At 42.6% G+C, this 17,241-nt stretch overlaps 1 protein-coding gene across 1 annotated transcript in view; it reads right to left on the bottom strand.

The window, feature by feature from the left end:
- The window catches only part of SORCS3 (sortilin-related VPS10 domain containing receptor 3), a gene marked incomplete at its 5' end in the record, with an annotated part of 167,062 nt that overhangs the window by 63,147 nt on the left and 86,674 nt on the right, over window positions 1-17,241 (bottom strand). The window contains 4 exons of the mRNA XM_009703810.1: window positions 6,056-6,158; window positions 6,649-6,795; window positions 8,603-8,782; window positions 11,770-11,859. Coding sequence (XP_009702112.1) covers window positions 6,056-6,158; window positions 6,649-6,795; window positions 8,603-8,782; window positions 11,770-11,859 — 520 coding nt within the window. The remainder of the gene's footprint in view (window positions 1-6,055; window positions 6,159-6,648; window positions 6,796-8,602; window positions 8,783-11,769; window positions 11,860-17,241) is intronic.

Genomic DNA, 17,241 nt, shown 5'->3' with positions numbered 1-17,241 from the left:
ATCTGAAAAACTTTCACAAGCCCTGAATAGACCTTATTAGCTTATTCCCCACACTGTCCTGAGGTCAGCATCTTGCTTCTGCTTCCAGAGTTAAAATTGCCACAAACACCAGGCTCACTGAACAATGCACATCTGCTCTAAATTAATTTGTTCTCACCTCCTCACTTCCCAAAGCACCTAGTGCTTCAGGGAAAAGCTACCACAGTCACCCAGGAACTGTTTTTTCTGCTGGTTTGTCAACAGTACCTTCAATCAGTGCTAGGTGGGATTCTGGTGGTATAAGCATCTATCCCATAGGAAGCAGGCAGATGTGACACCGACAGATACTCTGTCAGAAAGTCTCCCAATGATAATGACCCACAGCCACCATATTGTGGTCAAACTCATGACTTCTTTATTCAAAGCCCATGAATTCTTTACCAAGCAAGCCACTCTTATACTTTCCAAATGAGACTGTTTACAAAACAGGTGTAATTTCCATGGAAAGAAGGGAGAATATTTTTTTCTTCAAAAACAGCAAAGGGAGAGGTGGCACTCTTACACATGTGCAGCATCAACAAGAGCATAATAAAAACACAGTAATGAAAATGTTAATTAAAATTTCTGACATTTAATGCTGGAAAATGAGAAATTAAAATCCACATGTGGGTTGATGCTCTCCTGTCACCATCATGAAATCCAACTAGCCACATTGTCGTGACAATGCTGTTTCAAAAAATAAAATTTCTGGTTCAGGGAGGCAGCACAATTTAAGAAAGGCTTTTCCATCACTGCTCAGGATGTAGAAAATGTCACACTGTCCATCTAGCTAATCTTCCTCCCTGACATCAGCAAGAGTGACCAGCTGCTTTGGATGAAGGTACAGGGAAAACCCGCCATGGGCACCAATACAGAAGCACAGAATGGTCAGGGCTGGAAGGGTGATCTGGAGATCATCTAGTCTAACCCCTTTGCCAAAGCAGGTTCACCTACAGCAGGTTGCACAGGAACACGTCCAGGTGAATTCTGAAGACCTCCAGAGAAGGAGACTCCACAACCGCTCTGGGCAGCCTGTTCCAGCGCTCCACCACACTCAAAGTACAGAAGTTCTTCCTCATATTCAGATGGAACTTCTTGAGTTTCAGTTTGTGTCCATTGCCCCTTAACCTGTCGCTGGGCACCACTGAAAAAGAGTCTGGCCCTATCCTCTTGACACTCACCCTTAAGGTATTTATAAGCATTGATGAGATCCCCTCTCAGTCTTCTCTTCTCCAGGCTCAACAGACCCAGCTCTCTCAGCCTTTCCTCATAAGAGAGATGACTCAGTCCCCTCATCATCTTTGTTGCCCTCCGCTGGACTCTCACCAGTAGTTCATTGTCCTTCTTGAACTGAGGAGCCCAGAACTGGACACAGTACTCCAGATGTGGCCTCACCAGGGCAGAGTAGAGGTGGAGGATAACCTCCCTCGACCTGCTGGTCACACTCTTCCTAAGACACCCCAAGATACCATTGGCTTTCTTGGCCACGAGGGCACATTACTGGCTCATGGGCAACTTGTCCACCAGCACTCCCAGGTCCTTCTCCACCGGGCTGCTTTCCAGCAGGTGAACTCCCAACCTGTACTGGTGCATGGGGTTATTCCTCCCTAGGTGCAGGACCCTACACTTGCCCTTGTTGACCTTCATTAGGTTCCTCTCCACCCAACTCTCCAGCCCGTCCAGGTTTCGCTCAATGGCAGCACAGCCTTCTGGTGTATCAGCCACTCCTCCCAGTTTTGTATCATCAGCAAATTTGCTGAGGGTACATTCTGTCCCTTCATCCAGGTCATTGATGAATAGGTTAAACAAGACCGGACACAGAACTGACCCCTAGGGAACACTGCTAACCACAGCTCTCCAACTAGACTCTGCACTAACCCTTCTGAGCTCTGCCATTTAGTCAGTTCTCAATCCATCTCCCTGTCCACTCATCCAACCCACACTTCCTGTCAATGCAGACAACATCCACTGCTCTCCCCTCATCTACCCAGCCAGTCATGCCATCGTAGAAGGCTATCAGGTTGGTCAAGCATGACTTCCCCTTGGTGAATCCATGTTCACTACTTCTAATAACCTTCTTTTCCTCCACAGGTTTAGAGATGACATCCAGAACGAGCTGTTCCATCACTTCTCCACAGACGGAGGTGAGGCTGACTGGCCTGCAGTTTCTTGGGTCCTCCTTGCCCTTTCTGAAGACTGGAGTGACATTGGCTTTCCTCCAGTCCTCAGGCACCTCTCCTGTTCTCCATGACCTTTCAAAGATGATGCAGTATGTCCTAGCAATAATATCTGCCAGCTCCCTCAGCACTCATGGGTGCATCGCATCGGGACCCATGGATTTGTGGGTGTCTGGTTTGCCTAAATGATCTCTAACCCAATCCTCCTTGACCAAGGGAAGTTCTTCCTTTCTCCAGGCTTCTTCTCTTACCTCCAGAGTCTGGGATTCTTGAGGGCCTGCCTTAGCACTAAAGACTGAAGCAAAGGCGGCATTCAGTAACTCCGCCTTTTCTGTATCCTCTGTCACCAGGGCACCCACCTCGTTCAGTAGTGGGCCCACATCTTCCTTTTGCTACTGATGTATTTGAAGAAGTCCTTCTTGTTGTCCTTGACATCCCTTGCCAGATATAATTCCAAGCAGACCTTAACTTTCCTTGTCGCATCCCTGCATACTCTGACAACGTTCCTATGTTCCTCCCAAGTGACCTGTCCCTTTTTCCACATTTCATAAACTTCCTTCTTCCATTTGAGTTTTGCCAGAAGTTCCTTGCTCATCCATGCAGGTCTCCTGTCCTCTTTGTTTGATTTTACTCATAGGAATGCACCAATCTTGACCTTAGAGGAAGTGGTGCTTGAATAGTAATAAGTTCTCTTGGACCTCCCTACCTTCTAGAGCCCTAACTCATGAGATCCCTCCAAGTAGGTCCCTAAAGAGGTCAAAATTCACTCTCCTCAAGTCCAGGGTTGTAATCCTACTTATTGCCCTGCATTCTCTCCACAGGATCCTGAACTCCACCATCTCATGGTCACTGTAGCCAAGGCTGCCCCCAACCTTCACATCCCCAACCAGTCCTTCTTTGTTTGTTAGTACAACATCCAGCAGAAAACCTCTGCTCATTGGCTCCTCCACCACCTGTGTCAAAAAGTTACCATCAATGCACTGCAGTAACCTCCAAGACTGTGTGTCCCTAGTTGTGTTGTCTTTCCAGCAGATATCAGGGTGGTTGAAGTCCCCCATGAAAATCAGGGCCTGTGATTGTGAGGCTACTTTCAGCTGTCTGTAGAAGGCCTCATCAACTTCCTCATCCTGATCTGGTGGCCTGTAGTAAACACTCGCAACAGTGTCACCCATATTATTCTGTCCCTCAATTCTTACCCATAAGCTCTCAACTCATTCTTCATCTGCCCCTAGACAGAGCTTGATACATTCCAGTTGCTCTCTTACAGAGAGAGGAACTCCACAACCTCTCCTTGCTGGCCTGTCCTTCCTAAAAAGTATGTAGCCATCCATGACAGCATTCCAGTCATGTGAGCTATCCTACCATGGCTCTGTAAGTGCAATGAGATTATGGCCCTGCAATCGCACACAAATCTCTAATTCTTCCTGTTTATTCCTCATGCTGTATGCATTGGTGTACAGGTTTTTCAGAGAGGTAATCAAGCATAGAGGTTTCCCAGGAGAGGTGCAAAAGGATCCACCATAGCTATACAAACCCTTGAGGTGGTTGGCCTTCTGGTTCTCATCTTGGGAGGCAGCTAAGGAACACTTGTCGTCATTCTGGTTGGCCTGGCTTATTCCCCAGTTGGATGTGAAGGTGTGAGCATTGCCATTTTGGACCATTCCACCTCAGTCCTTCAGTTTAAAGTCTGCCTCACCAAGTTGGCCAACCTGCTGCCAAAGATTTCCTTGCCTTTTGTTGACAGGTAGATTCCATCCCTCCCTAAGGACAGTCTACAGGGACATCCAGGTTCACAAGGATAAATCTACTGAGTCAGTCCAAAGGTCTGTTTAGCCCAGTGTCTCATCATGAGTGGAAGTCCTCAAGAATTACAAACTGACTTAAAGGCAGAAGCATAAGTTTTACATCATCATATTTTAAATACCAAAACTAGAAAACCTACTTTCCAAATATGAATTTCCATACTGTGGCAAAGACAGAGAGTAAAAAGGTGAGATTCTGTTGCTATCACTTCTTTCTGTCTGTTCTTCTGTACAAACCTGTTCCATTATTTTCTTCTTTCTCTCCATCTAGTTTCCTCCAGCTACATGGATTCAAATCCCACCAAACATAAGTAACTCCCAAACAAGTCAAGAGGATTTGACAGCTGTACAATTAGATACTAAAACCTAATTCTTGCCTTTGCAAGAATCTAACCTCTGTCTTCATATCAAAAGTCCAAGTTTCCAAGAACTGCTGGAAATGTACCACTGTAAATCAAAGAGTAAGACACAAGAGTGTTTGAGTAGCTAATGCCTACGAGAATAAGCTGCAATGCTTATTCTGGAACACATTCACCAACACGGTGAGATGTTCCTGTTGTTGTGAAACCGGTTAGTGGAAACAGATGTGTATATTCCCACCAGGTTAAGCTTTTTATTGTACAAAGCAGTAAGGTAGAAATTACATTCTGCATTTTAAAGGTTAATTGTTAGACTGGGAAAGCATTCATCCCATGCACTGGCAGCTTGAAAAGAACCTCATTTACTAACAATTTAGAGCAATGCCTAGAATCTCACTGTCCTGCTGCCTTTATTTTCTTCCTAAAACATTAAAGAAAAAAGGCTCTGCAATCACAGCATCATGAGTAGGCCTTGTTCCTAAGCATTCATCTAGCAAGTGTGACCTGCCAGGAGTGATGACTCCACTTGGCTATGCATAGGAATATCGGGAGGTTTAAACCAAATTACCTCACTCATTTGGCCTGGATTAGTGAACTGGAAATCACATGGTGTTTCCTTTGTTGAGATATAAATGTCATGCAGGGAACCTGTCTCTCAGGTTCTGGCTTAGTCTGGCAGACACATGGAAGCACAGAAGAACATGAAAATGGAAATGGTTGGAAGAAACAGTGTAAATTCATATAGGCAATATGCTAACATGACACACTTGCAAGCCACTGCTAGGCTGAACGGACAAAGGAGATAAACCGAGCCTTAGAAGGAATGGTGAAGCTATTTGGACATATCTGAGCATATGTAGGAGCCTCTCTGTGAAAAGGCAGGATAGCCTACATGCTTCAGAGGCCACCTTTCAATAGCATCAGCCATTCAGAAAGCACTTTGTTAGCCCAGCAGCTCCCACAGAGCTGTGGGAATTCTGAGTGTGGTTGGTAGCCCCATCCATCCTGATTAGGCTGCATGCTGTGTGTACACAGGGCCTGTGATGGTTGTCAGATTAATTACAGTGGGTCAGCCATTGCCACCATGAAGCATTGTAGCAGGTTGCCATTAAAACATTGCGACCTGCCAAAGTACTATTCTGCAGAACAACCCACGATAACAATGACCCATGCAGGGTTGATAACATGATGCCAGTATTGGAGCAATACAGTGTTGAAAGTAGGTGCCGTGCACAAGATGGGCACTTATGAAGTCCAGGCTTCACCCAATAGGCTGTGTGACAACTCTGCTTGCTACTCAAAAGGTGGAATTTTTGATACCTTTTAGGAGCATAGCCATGATTATATGCCCTATTCTCATTCATGGTAACTCCAGCAAACAGGTAGACCCCTCATCAGTGGTTGTAACAATGTCATGTGAGAAGATTTAGTAATGCCTGTTGGTAATGATCCCTCGCAGGTGTGGGCCTAGACCTGCATACGGGTTATTGCAGAGCAACAAATACCTGACAGGCATTAGCTTTTTTGAAGTCAAGGGCCACATGTCCTCTCCTAGCCCATAGCAAATAGGAGTTAATGTGAATTAGCGCAGCACTTGCTGAAACAGAGCTGAAAGCTTTTCCACCTACAGGAAACACCTCACATACTCTCAGGCTCCCAGTGAGGCATGGGTGAGGGCGAGAAGCACTTATGTTCTTACCTGTTGCCACCAGCAGCCCAGGAGCTGTCTCTTTGCTGGAAATGCTTCCTGAACTATAGGGATTCTCTGAGAGTTGCAGATGCAAGTGCAATGAGCAAAAGGGCTGTTGACAGGAAACAAGCAAAAGGTAGAAGCTTTAATATGCAACAAGCTGAATATCAGAGGAACTCTTGGCGACTGCACACAGATGCTCTAATCCTTCTGAAAATGACCCCTCTACTCTCAACACTGTTACAAATAGCAGCATATGCTCATTTTCTGATTAAGCATCATAAAAGTAGCTGAGAGCAAGAGAAGCAGGAACACTGCATTACAAGCAAGCACGTCTCTACTTGTTTATACCAACAATCTGATTTAAAGCACTTTATCCTAGAAACTTTCTTATTCTGACTTAAGTTCCATAAAAAAGGTCAAGAAAGATGGTTAGAATTTTCCCTTAAAATCTATGACACTATAGAAAAAGAAATCTACTTAATCCATTTAGCACCCAGTAGACGAACATAAAAAACATAGGGAGAGTTTTGTTAACCTGGTGACTAAAATAAGCAGCTCTGAAGCAGTCAATTGTGCTTTGGAAAAGGTCTGCCACTCACCAGCTGGCAAACTACAGGTTCCCCTCTGAGATCGGTGTCCGGTGCCTGCAGCAAACGCCAGTCTCTGCCCTTGTTGTAGGTAATGAAAGTCTTGATTTGGTCATCTATCTTCCTGTTAGCCAGGAATATGCCTTTGATCCCTGCTACCTAGGAAAAATGGAGAGAGATGAAAAAATACATCGGAAGAACAGGCCAAAAGTAAGGCCCATCTGAGTGCTCTCAGAAGTGGAAGGTCTCTGAAAAAGCAATAAAGTCATCTCAATCCAGCCTTAGAAGACTGAATGGCATTACAAGTACATCTTGATGATGCCTGCACAGCTGAAAGGCGTCATGCAGTCTCTCTCTCTCTAGAAGAAAAAGACAAGGATGTTCACAGAACAAATCCCTAGGAAACAGCTCCCTTTAGGATTTCCTTGAGTGCTTGCAGACAGGCTGATTATGGGCTTGAAGTCACAGCCTGCACCATGTCATCCATGAACTCTGTGAGCCTGAGGATGTGGTCTGTCCCACTCCCTCCCCAGATTGCCATAATAAGGGAGACAGCAGGTCACATCAGAAGCAGTGTGGGATCTTTTTGTGTTGGTCTTTTTTGTTGTTGTTTTACACAAAAGATGGAAATCCTGAATATGCTGAAACACTGTTGCTTTGCAAGCTTGATTTCTTCACTTTCCTTCCACTCTCAAATTCTGTCAAAATCAACCCAGTTGTTCCAAATTATTTGATTTTTGTCAGCAGAACCCATTCCAGCAGAATATGATCCTGTTATAATGTCCCCAATCAGATTTTCTGTTGAGTCTGGTCTCTGTTACTCAGCTGTGAAAGCGAGACAGGAAGATAGAACTTGCTGCAAATCCACAACTTCCTGGCAACAGCCAGGATGCAAATCCTTCTACTCTAAAGCCCCCTGAGTGACACTACCCTTTGAATAATCCTGTGAAAATCTCTATCATCATTTAACAGTAAAGAGACTACGATACATGCCTGGGGAACACGGAGTTTGCCCAGGAATGGGAGATGATGCATGTTTATTTTAGCTGGTTCATCACAACACAGAAATGTATCTTTTTTTCAGAGGCAAGAAAATATATTTAACAACGTGAAAATAAAATGTAAACCCTGTCCTTCATACCGATCCATGCGTTATTTGTGAGTTTTCTCTCATTGCCTTAGACTACCTGGATTTTTATAAACAAATTGATGATGTTGTTAAATAGGCATTATTCTGGCTGAAACAAATAAATGTACAATCCTAACCTCTACATGTAACTGCAAAAACATTTCTCCGTGTAACAGTAGAAGTCAGCCTGCAACCATTACTACTAGTATTACCAATTAGCTATTTGCTGCTGGCAAAGCATTGAGCCTTGAATCTCGGCAGATCTTCCATCCAGCAAGTTATGACACACCAAAACCAGAATGCTCTGAAGAAACTAGGAACTGGAATAACTGCTCTGAATGGACTGCTGTTGGCCAAGGCTGAAAGGCCTGGCAGAAAAATGAGAATGGAAGTTGAATCAGGGTAGAAGTTTCAGGTGTCATCTCTGGGCAAATGGCACCTATAAACTTTTGCTTATAATTCATAAACTGCACAGTGCTCACAAAGGTGGAATCCACATTCCCTGCCTGCAAGTAGGTGTCTCTATCTGTCCAAGGAGAAAAGCAGCATTTTGAGTCCTTCTCTAGACATCCACATTAGGATGAGAAGGATAATGATTCTCATTTTTGGAAATGCCACATAGCTAGCCAGTCATTAACTTGAAAGCAACCAGTTGTTACACCTATAGCAGAATATACTGCATCCATTCCCACATGAGCTGGCTCAGCATCAAATCAAGTAAATGCCTCTGGGCTGATCCCAAAACAAATGAAGATCCTGGAAGGTCAGTAAGAGATTTACACTTGCTTGAACTAGCAAGTAGTTGCTCTTCTTTGTAGGGTGACCTTTACTATATACCTCATAAAGGTCAATGATGATATTCCCCTCCAGTCCTCGACTGCTTTTCACGTTTTCCAAGGCCAGGGTGAAGTACACCCCTCGGGTGTCCGAGATATATAGGTTGTACGTATCGTTCTGGTTCCACTCTTGAACAGCTGCAAACACCTGATTCTCATCTGTGCTGATAATATGCATGTCCTGTTAAAAGAAGACAAAAGGCCTATTACTGAGGATCTCTGTATTTCTTTGCCCTTTGGGACATGTAGTAATTATCATGACTTATGAAAGAATGGAGATGGAGCATGAATTATAGGTATGTTAAACAATTTTCTGTTAGAGCAAGCCAATAAATTACCACCATTGTGATTTTTCTGCATTTCATTTTTTTAATGATCACCAGCTGGGCGAAGGGTTTTTGCTTTCTTCATTTTTGGTAGCTCCAAGGAGTTTCATCCAGTTTCATTTTTTATTTATAAATTTGAAAGTCAGCTTTATCACTCATGGAAGATTCACAACCTTGGAGCCTGGAGTCGTCATAGTCACTAAACACTCTGTAACATCAGGCTAAAAGCAGTGACAATTTCCATCCACATGCTGAACTCATGGGCTTCTGCTTCCAACTGGTAAAGAACCAGTTTCAAAAAAACTAGGAGTTCGTATTTATTTGAAGCTGAGGTATAGGGTCAGTTTAAGCTAATGTTGGTAGTGATTTTTAATAACATACTTTTCTATTGAGAGTTTGTCTGAGATCTATTATCTCACTATACACAGGTTATCAAATAATCCACCCACTAATTCCTGCTGCTGACCAAGTTATGAAGGTCCAGCAAGACTTTCCCCATTTAGTTTTAATATCAAAGAGATCTGACAGTGCATTTTCTCAGTATCCTTTTAAAGCAGGTTCATGGAAATGATTTCCAGGGTGGTGATGAGTATTGAAGCACTTCATCCTTGCCACTGTTGTTGAACAAACTGACACTGGTTCAGCTAGAAGCAAAATCACTGTGGTTATATGGGACTTCATTTATCTATTTGTATCTATTTAAAATTTCCCCAGGGTGCCAAGGAGCCTTGATTAATTTCTTGCACTGTTTCTGCATCAAGAAACCATAATTCTGGAAGTCTCCCAAAGGACAGAGTGACCTGATTTGGGGGAATAATATCTGAGGGAAGATCAGTTCAATATTCCCATCCTGCCTAAGATGCAACATAGTCTTCTGTGTGAGGTATCTAGATGAAAAGTTGGGATTGATTAGATGGGGCTATTTCTAATAGACCTCACATAGCCTATCAGTATGGGATGGGGAGAAAAAATATTTGAGGGCCTAATTCTGTCCCAGTGAGTGCAATGAGTGGGAGATTTGCCATTTCTCTCAATGAAGGAAGGCCAAGTCAGGAAGTTTGCTCTTGCCCAACAGTTTGAATTCCTTAAAGATTAAGCACATACTCAACCTATTCCAGCAGTGTGAAAATAAAGCAAAACACCCAATGACTTCAATCTGTTTTGACCAGTTGCAGTGGAAATACTACATTACTCTATTGCCAACCTCACATATATACAACTCTAGCAGAGTTCATTAATCTACAGTTGACAGTATAGTTAGTACAGCAAAAATGTTCTAGTGACTAAGGGCAGCATAAACAAGCCTTCTTTACATGGCTAGAATACTTTGACATGTCAACCTAGCTTAAAAGTACTTTTGATTTTTAAATGACAAAAGCACGCCTGATTTTATACTATGCACCAACTCCAAACCAGGCCCATCAGTAAATCTGCCCTGTAACAGATCAGCAACCTGTGACAGCATCAGTCAATAAAGTAGGACAATCATAGGGCAGTCATTCCCTCTATCCATTTGTCTTCTTAATGAGGGGTAGATTTCAAGGGCAATTCACAAGGCAGGAGCATAAATACTGTTTTTATCCTGAACAATGGCAGCAGGGTTTCCAAAAGTTGACGTGTGGTCTGACATTCTGAATCCCACACCACCACCATGGAATGACAAACAAAAGAAACTATATCTGTGCTGTGCAGGTGTCAGTACACTACAGACCGTGATCAGCCCAAATGGGAAGAAGTTGAGGTGCAACACTGGGAGTTTGAGATGCAAATTTCTCACAACTATTGTTTTCAGGTACAAGTTAAAGTAAACATGCCATATCTGCTAGACTGCAGATATTCCATAAGCAACTGGAAGGGTAGATCCAGCCCATAAGGCAAATCTAGCCAACTATCTTACAATAATCCCACTAAAATTTTCACTTTTGGAAGGAAGGGGAAGGTCATTACTGTTGATTATCAGCCCTCCATGACAGTAGCCTCAATAGCCATTCTGAGGCACCAAAGAGCAGCAGTGGTCTCATCTGCCCATTAGGCTAACCAGAAACTTGTATACAGCCAAGGAACTGGAAAGGTTGGTCCTTCTGTTCTACACAATCCCAAGCAATGACTACGCTATGGAATTTGAGTATAATTCCAGGGACATATTCTCCTTGCTGAGGCTTGCACTGTTTGATCTGGTTGAAAGCTAAGGCCTAAGAAGGTAAATCGAGGCACAGTTGTATGAGAAGTACTACCTTAGCTTCCTCCTAATTTTGCCAGTCAGTGTTAATCTTAGGCGATCTCAGTCGTCTCCTAAGCATCACCACACAGACATTATGTGTATCCAAATCACCAATAAGGTACAACTTTTAGGGAGCCAACTCCACCTCCGTGACTTCTTGGCAAGATCCAGCCATAGGATGGGGACAGTGGAGCTGCTATACCCTGTACTTTTCTCATTGTACAGAGACTGCAGTAGCGCTCAGCATCCTAACTCTTCTCCAGGACCCTCAGTGTCACAGCCAGGTTTACAGAGAACTCATTAATAGAGAACAGAGTAGGACTAGGGAAAGGTGTTCATAGAAGATTGGTCAAGGAAAAGTTGGTTTGAGCTCTATTTTCTGAGGTACCTGTTCATTCCCATTTGCTCTTTATAGAGGAAAAAAGAAACTGTTCTTCCTGAAACACTCACTAATCAAAGGCAGAGAGAGGTAAAGATCCCAAATCCATATTTAAGAAAGACCATTCAAGTAGCGCAACAAATGGAGCTCCCCAGAGAGGAACCCCACCAAGGTGCTTCACCATTGAGCAGGCTGTGCTCTTCAAGATATTATATATCTGTGTTCATAAATGGTGCACTCACCTTAGGGAGAGAGTATTTGGGCAATTTAATCTGTGCGAAAGGCTCCCGTCTGTATGACACATAGTAATTTGCTCTTCCACCGGCTGTCACCTGTGGAAACACCAAAGAAAGTGAGTGATGATCCTTCCAAGACACCCTATGCCAACACCTCTAGGAGGGCTTGAAAATCTTTTTTTCAGGTATCTTTTCCATGACCTGCACAGCTGTCCCTAAAAGCAGCTGTATAACTCCAAAGAAATCCCAGTCTTGAGAGGGCTGGAACATTATTTATTTAAGCTGTGCTACTGAACTTTCCATTTTGTCGATCTTCTCATCATCTCAAATACAGCATGATTTTAACATGTCAAGAAAAATGGAAAAGTGAGTATAAAGTTTAAGGTCTCGAGTGGAAGAAAGATGATGACCTGGTTTCATCACATGGTTCCAACACAATTACCTCGAGCAAGCCATTTAAAGTCTCTGTCCTTCTCTTCCTCTCCTGTAAGAAGAAGATAATACTACTTTTCTCTGCTGCTTCTCAGCCTTGTGTGTTTGCACTGTAAGTCCCCTGGGGCCAGAGTTGTCTTTCAACAACCTTTTACAGTGACTAACAGCAGAGATCCACATTAGCACTACGTAATGCAAACAGTAAATGCAATGAATGTGCTCTTGGAAAACTGTAGCTAAGCTCTTAGATGCTCTTTGTCACTATAAAACTGGTTTCTCCAAAATCACTGTCTCTGAACAAGGATGTTGGGGGGGAATGGATAGACATCCAAACCTGTGGTTTTATGGACTGAATGAGCTGTAAAGGCTACACATAAATGCCATGCATCAATGAGATCTAGCCCTGATAATTTGTAAAATATTGGATTTTACACCTGTCACTAGTCACTTACTCTTGCTGTGGGTGTTCTTTCTGGCACCATTTCAGGCCTGGCTACAACAAGGTTTACATCAGTGAATTTCCTATATTCTGCTGTTTTGGCAGTCTTGCAGGTTTTAAGATAAAACAATACAGAAAGCGCTTCTCTATTCTATGGAATGTCATTTGTTGGCTTGTTAAGTTTCCAATAAAGCTAACAGAAAGGTCCTAGATTCTCTCCTAGATATACTTCCTTTTATCTCACAGTGATATTTCAGAATGAGCTTACATGGAATATTGCTATAGCATCAATTATATTCTCAGCAATGATATCACCTCTAGATAGTGGTTTTCCTCCCTAGAGAAGCTGTCATTCGAAGGACATGATATTACTCGTCATGAAATTTGATATCTAATCAACTCAAGATAAGGCTTTTCTATTGACAGTTTGAAGAAATGGAAAGAAAGGAAGGTTTAGAAATAGGACAGGCTTCTACACTAAAACTTGCCCTTCTGCTTGTTTCACATTTTTATTTGTAATGTTATCATAGCTGCATTTAGTGCTCCCAAAAGAAAAAAACAACCACCATTATACCGCACACCACATAAGAAGGTAGAAGAATGACCCATAGTATTGAATCATAGAATCATTATGGTTGGAAGAGACCTCAAAGATCATCAAGTCCAACCGTCTACCCAATGCCACCATGCCCACTAAACCATATCTTGAAGCACCACATCTAAATGTTTTTGAACACCTCCAGGGATGGTGAGTCCACCACCTCCCTGGTGAGCCTGTTCCAATGCTTAACAACTCTTACAGTGAAGAAATTCTTCCTAATATCCAACCTGAACCTCCCCTAGCGTAACTTGAGACCGTTTCCTCTTGTCCTATCGCTAGTTACTGGTGAGAAGAGACCAACCCCCACCTCACTACAACCTCCTTTCAGGTAGTTGTAGAGGGCAATAAAGTCTCCCCTCAGTCTCCTCTTCTCACATATCACAGCAAACAAACTCTATACAGACAACATATAGCTAAAGTCGAGGGGAAACACAGACATGAAAATCTAAAGCAATTTGCCTACAGTCTCAAAACATGCCAGTGGCAGAGACAGGGAGAGAAGAGGAGTCACTTGACTCTCACTTCATGTCAAGTGCACTGTGGACTGGTACAGTAGCATTTTGGGGTCCTGCTCTCCAACTGTGAGGATGGAGAAAGGGCTATGAGTGTTATTTCTGAAGGATATCTTTCCATCTAATATTACCACATCAAAATCAAGTTTTCACAGGAGAGAACAGACTACACAGTTGATTCACGCTCAGTCCAACTCAAAGGCAAGAATTCATGTTTGCAGTAACTGTATCTCTCTATCAGCTGTACAAGCACTGCCCAAAGGATCCCACACTTCTAGGACATAGTACATCAATAGCACAGGGAATATTTAAATATCCCCTCTTCTCCTGGTGATATTTCTGACCTCCAGTGGAAGATCCAAATTCTCAAATGGTATAACTCTGCCACTTGAACCCATTTTACACAACTCATGATCTCAGCACGAGATCATTATTTGTAGCAGAATCCAGATAGGACTGAATGTGTCCAGTGATTACTTGTTAAGGACCCCAGGTTCAATATCCAACTTTTCTGATGGGCTGAGACATGGTCATTGACTCATATTTAAGATGCAGACATGAATATTTACATAGTTTGTAAATGCTGTGATGACTAACATTGTGAACAGCCCAACAATCTTCAAGTTAATCACATGAACATAGAGTAGCAGAAATACCAAGAGGTGATCAAATTCACCCCTCCGTGCCAAGACAGGATCTACTCCAAGTCTGCCACACTCAAAAGATTTTACATAGATTTTTTGGCTTTATGCCACTTCAAACTGGTACTTGGATGTTTTTTGTTTGGATTTTTTTGTTTGTTTGTCCGTCTTTTAAGGCGGAAAGGTAGGATTCAAACACTATTCAAGTTCACTATGCATTAGCTAAACTCTCTTTCAGTCCTCTACCTGGACTAAGTCACCTTGACAAAGGTTTAGAAATACAAATCTTTGTGGCCCATGGTCTTTCTGAGCCAGTTAATTCGAAGCCACCCACAATTCTCTTGGCAAGGAGTTGTGTGAAGCTTTTCCCAGCCAGGACCTCATCTTTGCATGATTTACATGTACGGTTATAACGGTTCCAAAAAATGATCAAGCCTTCAATAATGTATTGGCAAGCACTGTGGTAGAGAATGAATTTTGGAAGGCCCAGCTTAATTTATTTTGATGAACTTTTCCTTTTCCTATGAGCAAACTCTCCAACACCGTAAATCCCAGAGATTATGATAGTGTTTTGCCCTCTAATGACTCCTCATAGTTCACATTTGATGAATGTCACCCAATTATTTGCTGTGAGCTCATCTGTCATGCTCAGTACAGAATTAGCTGGGTTTGTCTTTTTCCTCCTCCTTTGCTAATGACTGGTTTGTTAATCTGTTTTTCTGGATTTCTATTTTATGTGTTTAATTGGGCTTCTGGCCAGTGGAAATGATTCCTTCAGATAAATGCATTTGTCATTAAACACATCCGTCTTTCCTAACCTGTGTTCTTTCTTCCTCCCTCCACTCATGATCTACTACTTTTCTTTAATACTTCCACATTTTGTTTGTGGTCTCACTTGTATCAGTTGACACTTAAGAACAGAAACATGAGAAGTTTCTCTTTAAAAATCCCTGAAAGTTTCATTATGCTGGCTCATCCACCCTCCAGACCTGCAATGGGACAGAGCACATCAAACATACAAGACAACAAATATGTTCACAAGGCTGCAGAGAATTAGAGAAAATCTGTAGTGGAATCTATTATTCTCTATAATTTCTGTGACATGTCTAGAAACACACTAAGCCATTTCTCATTTTAATGACTGAATTTGATTTTTTGAGGGTAGGTTTTGTTTCTCTTTTTTTTTTCTTACACAGATGTTCATCTTAACCAAAAAACCCATGTCATCTAAAAGAGTTTGGAAAGCAATCAGAATGAGTTATGAGGTCCCAGAATGTAAAGACACCCTAGATGATGTCAGGAACTGTAGACCACAGTGTACTGGGCTTCGTTCTCATCTTCCTGGTTAGCTGATGCTGGGACCTGTAATTTCCAATGTAAGGCAGGTATTGGTATAACAAACATGGGACTACCAAATCTCTGAAATGACTCTGGGCTAAGCAAGACCCCATCTGTTTCCTGCTGCTCGAAGGATTTGCAGAAAGCCTAAAGGAACAAGCACTGATGCTGACAGTGAAACACCATATATTAGAGGCACAGCCTTGGTGGAGAAACAGTGACAGTGTACAGATAGCGGAGCTTCCTAAGCTAATGGTGAAAAGACAATGGAGGGCTTTTTTCTACATAGTTTATCAGCCTGGGTGGTTTATAAGCATAAAAATCACTTGCTGTGCATGGTTATTGGAACAGGTCATCTACTTTTTACACTGTTGATAATGCTCAACAAACCTCTCCCTTTTTTCTGAGGTGACTTACTCTGCTTGTAGATTTCCCTCCTTCCTAGTAACATAAAATGAGTTGGTAGAAGTAAAAAGTTGAGAAACACTGTATCAGTCTTCGAACAGCATCCTGGATCTGTGTTCTCCACCTCCCTAAGGTGCCCTAGCATCCCTCCTCACTACTTTTAACTTTAGTTTCCCTTTCTCCATCTTGTGGGCATAAAATCTCCTAAATCAAATTGTAGATTAAAAGTATGGAGAGGTGATGACAAGTTAAGCAGGCAGGCTGCTCCACTCACACCTTTAGTGAGGGATTTTGGTGTTCTTCAGAGCCAACTACTGCCTAGGCCTTGCACAGGTTTGCCAGCATGAGGATTGAAAAGCTGTGCCTCCTCTCCCAAGCCTAACCCCAATGCCAGTGACAAGAGATTCAGAAGATGAGGAAGAACACATCTGCATGAGTCTAGTGTAATGTTCTTCCTTTCTGATTATCCACCATGGCCAGGACAAACCACTTTCCAAATATTTCTGTGTACTGAGGTGCTCCACTTCCCCAGCATAAATTGTATCATGATAGGTACCACCTAGCCTGAATCATCTCCCTGTGATCTTCATTAATATCATACCTTCTGCACTGTCATTAAAGTAATATGCAATTACCTGAGTGTGATGCAGAGACATACGGATTAGTGTTTCTGTGCGTAAAGCACCCTCAAGTTGCCTGGTAAATTCAGCAGGCTTTGGAAACGTGCCACTTTTTAGAGTGTCAGACTCATCAGTGAAAATTTGGTAAGCCAAAGGAACATTTATTATACTGGACCAGTCCCTGTTCACTTCCCTCTCCTTCAGAGCTATGATGGCACAGCTATAGGACAGAGTAATCTTGAGAGAAAATATTGGATTTGTTTTAAAAGCAGCTCCTGCAGAAAATGTGCACGGTTACACCAAAACACGAGCCACGTTAGAGCTGCAAATGCACATTACCGACACAGAAACCAACTTAAGAGAGGGGCATAATTGTACACGTTAAATCTCCTTTTTAAGGATTTCAGAGGAAACATATGAGTCTGCCAAGGTAATCCTTTACACCTTCAGCTGCAGACACTGCTGATAAATCAGACAACATGAGGGGAGG

This window comes from Cariama cristata, unplaced genomic scaffold (assembly GCF_000690535.1).
Source record: "Cariama cristata isolate BGI_N322 unplaced genomic scaffold, ASM69053v1 scaffold1967, whole genome shotgun sequence".
NCBI classification, from domain to species: Eukaryota; Metazoa; Chordata; class Aves; order Cariamiformes; family Cariamidae; genus Cariama; species Cariama cristata.
Note: the sequence above shows the minus strand (reverse complement) of the source record. Positions and strands in the feature narration are given on the sequence as shown.